This window comes from Medicago truncatula, chromosome 6 (genome assembly GCF_003473485.1).
Source record: "Medicago truncatula cultivar Jemalong A17 chromosome 6, MtrunA17r5.0-ANR, whole genome shotgun sequence".
Lineage (NCBI taxonomy): Eukaryota > Viridiplantae > Streptophyta > Magnoliopsida > Fabales > Fabaceae > Medicago > Medicago truncatula.
The window spans coordinates 36,064,441-36,066,869 of NC_053047.1; the positions used below are offsets into that span (position 1 = coordinate 36,064,441).

The 2,429-nt window shown below is 35.1% G+C and overlaps 1 protein-coding gene across 1 annotated transcript; it reads left to right on the forward strand.

Moving 5' to 3' along the window:
• Positions 1-271: 271 nt before the first annotated feature.
• On the forward strand, positions 272-2,221 carry LOC112422451 (uncharacterized). The gene is made up of 2 exons (XM_024785347.2): positions 272-1,854; positions 1,962-2,221. The coding sequence occupies exons 1-2, from the start codon at positions 1,023-1,025 to the stop codon at positions 1,988-1,990; spliced, it is 861 nt and encodes a 286-aa protein (XP_024641115.1). The 5' UTR covers positions 272-1,022; the 3' UTR covers positions 1,991-2,221.
• Positions 2,222-2,429: the final 208 nt, after the last annotated feature.

Below are 2,429 nucleotides of genomic sequence, written 5' to 3' on the forward strand. Positions count from 1 at the left end.
TTTTTCTCTCCATCGCGAATCAAACTTCTGATTATTTGGGACTACTATAATCATGTTCCTAAAAATTTTGTCGAAACAGTTTTCTTTATTTTATTGGATTTAAAATAAATAAATATATATTTTTTATTCATTTATTTATTTATTTATTTTGAATTGAAATCCAGAACTTTGTTTGTTTTTATTTTTATTTGGAACCTTAAGTCTATTTGCATACACGTATTGTAGTTTCTTAATATTAAATTGTTTCCGTGATTAAATATTTTTTTTTGGAATATAAACAAATGGTTTACGTGAAAGTCTTAAGTTTTATTTATTTGTTTATTTATTTTATTTTGGAACAAGGTAGTGTCGTAATTTATATATGTCTCTGCATATATCTTTTTATTCTTTGCTGCACATTTGTGATATATATACTACTCTGTTCACTTCCCTGCAACTACAGTGCACGTATGTGCGCTGTCCTTTGCTTACATTTAACTTGCGAATTCCTTCTCGCATTAAGGATACCTTAATAATCATGTTATTATTAAAAGATAAATATAAACATACAATCTGCATTACATTTGTGAGTAATGTTCCTTTTGTGAATTTTAAGACTTTCCCATTTAATTCTATTCAATTGTCTAGTAAAATTAATTGAGTCGGTTGAAACAATAATGTTGCCCAAGTAACCTCTGTTGTGTAAATTGATTTCAATTGAGTTTGCAAAAAGATGTAGTGTAAAATTATTCATGCGAGTTGTTGTCGGCCCCAAGGAAGGCGCAACTTGGCCGAATAATTGTACACCTGCGATGGTAAATATGTGTTGATTATAAAGCCTTATCCATGTGGATAATGGAACGCCCCAAGGTGACCATTATTTGACCGGACTTATCGTCAATATTTGATCATTGCATTGAGAGTACCGCTTGCAATTAAATCTTAGCAGTCCAAAGATTGTGTTTTAATGATGCGCTTGGTATCTTGTTTAAGTCTTATTTAATTTGCATATAAAGAAATTGTACATGTCTCTTGGTTAATTTATGACATGTCTACTAAAGTTGTTGTATGTTTGTTGTTCTCTTCTTTTAGTTGCTGCTGCCACCGCTCCCAATTTTGCTGCTCAAATTAACACTATCCCTATGCTGAGTGGGATGAACTTCAAGTCTTGGAAGGAATCTGCTGAGATTGTTCTTGGATGCATGGACTTGGACTTATCCTTGAGGGAGGATCGCCCCGTCGCTACTCCTGATAATCCGAATGAAGCTAAGATAGAAAAATGGGACCGTTCAAACCGTATGTGCCTTATGATCATTAAAAGATCCATACCGGAGATGATTAGGGGCTCCATTGCTGAGAGTGAGAGTGCAAAGGGTTTCCTTGAAACCGTTGAGAAGTTCTTTGCAAAGAATGATAAAGTTGAAACTAGTAGTGTCCTATCCAAACTGGTTTCAATGAACTACAAAGGTAAAGGGAACATAAGGGAGTACATATTGGAAATGTCTAATCTCGCATCAAAACTCAAGGCACTGAAGTTAGAACTTCCTGAAGATTTAATTGTGCATTTGGTTTTAATTTCTCTTCCATCACACTTCAGTCAGTTCAAAGTGAGTTATAACACTCAGAAAGAAAAATGGACACTAAATGAGCTGATATCTCACTGTGTGCAAGAAGAGGAGAGACTGAAAAGAGAGAAGACTGAAAGTGCTCACTTGGCCACCAACTCTCAGAATAAAAGGAAGAGGACTGCTGGAAATTCTTCACAGAATAAGAAGGCAAAGGAACAACCAGCTGGGGTGAAATGTTTCTTCTGCAAGAAATATGGTCACATGAAGAATGATTGTTCCAAGTTTGCCGCATGGAAAGTAAAGAAGGGTAAGTTTCACACTTTTGTTTGTTCTGAAATTAATTTGGTTTCTGTACCTATGGACAGTTGGTGGGTAGATTCTGGTGCTACTACTCACATTAGTATGTCCTTGCAGGGTTGCCTGTGGAGCCGTCCGCCAAATGATGCTGAAAGATTCATCTATGTGGGCGATGGTAACAAGGTTGCAGTTGAGGCTATAGGAACTTTTAGATTATTATTTAAGACTGGTTGTTATTTGGATTTGTTTGAGACTTTTGTTGCACCGTCTATTAGACGGAATTTAATTTCTATTTCTGTTTTGGACAAATATGGTTTTTCTTGTTCATTTGGAAATAATAAAGTTAGCCTCTCAAATAATTCAAATATTGTTGGTTACGGGTCTTTAATTGATAATCTATATATGCTTGATATTGAGCGTTCCTCTAACGAAATATTGCAAATAGAGTCGCGAGGTACAAAACGTAAATTTATTAATAATTCCGCCACTTTATGGCACAAGCGATTAGGCCATATCTCTAAACAGAGAATTCAGAGGCTTGTGTCGGAGGGAATTCTTGAACCCTTAGATATGTCAGACTTTGAA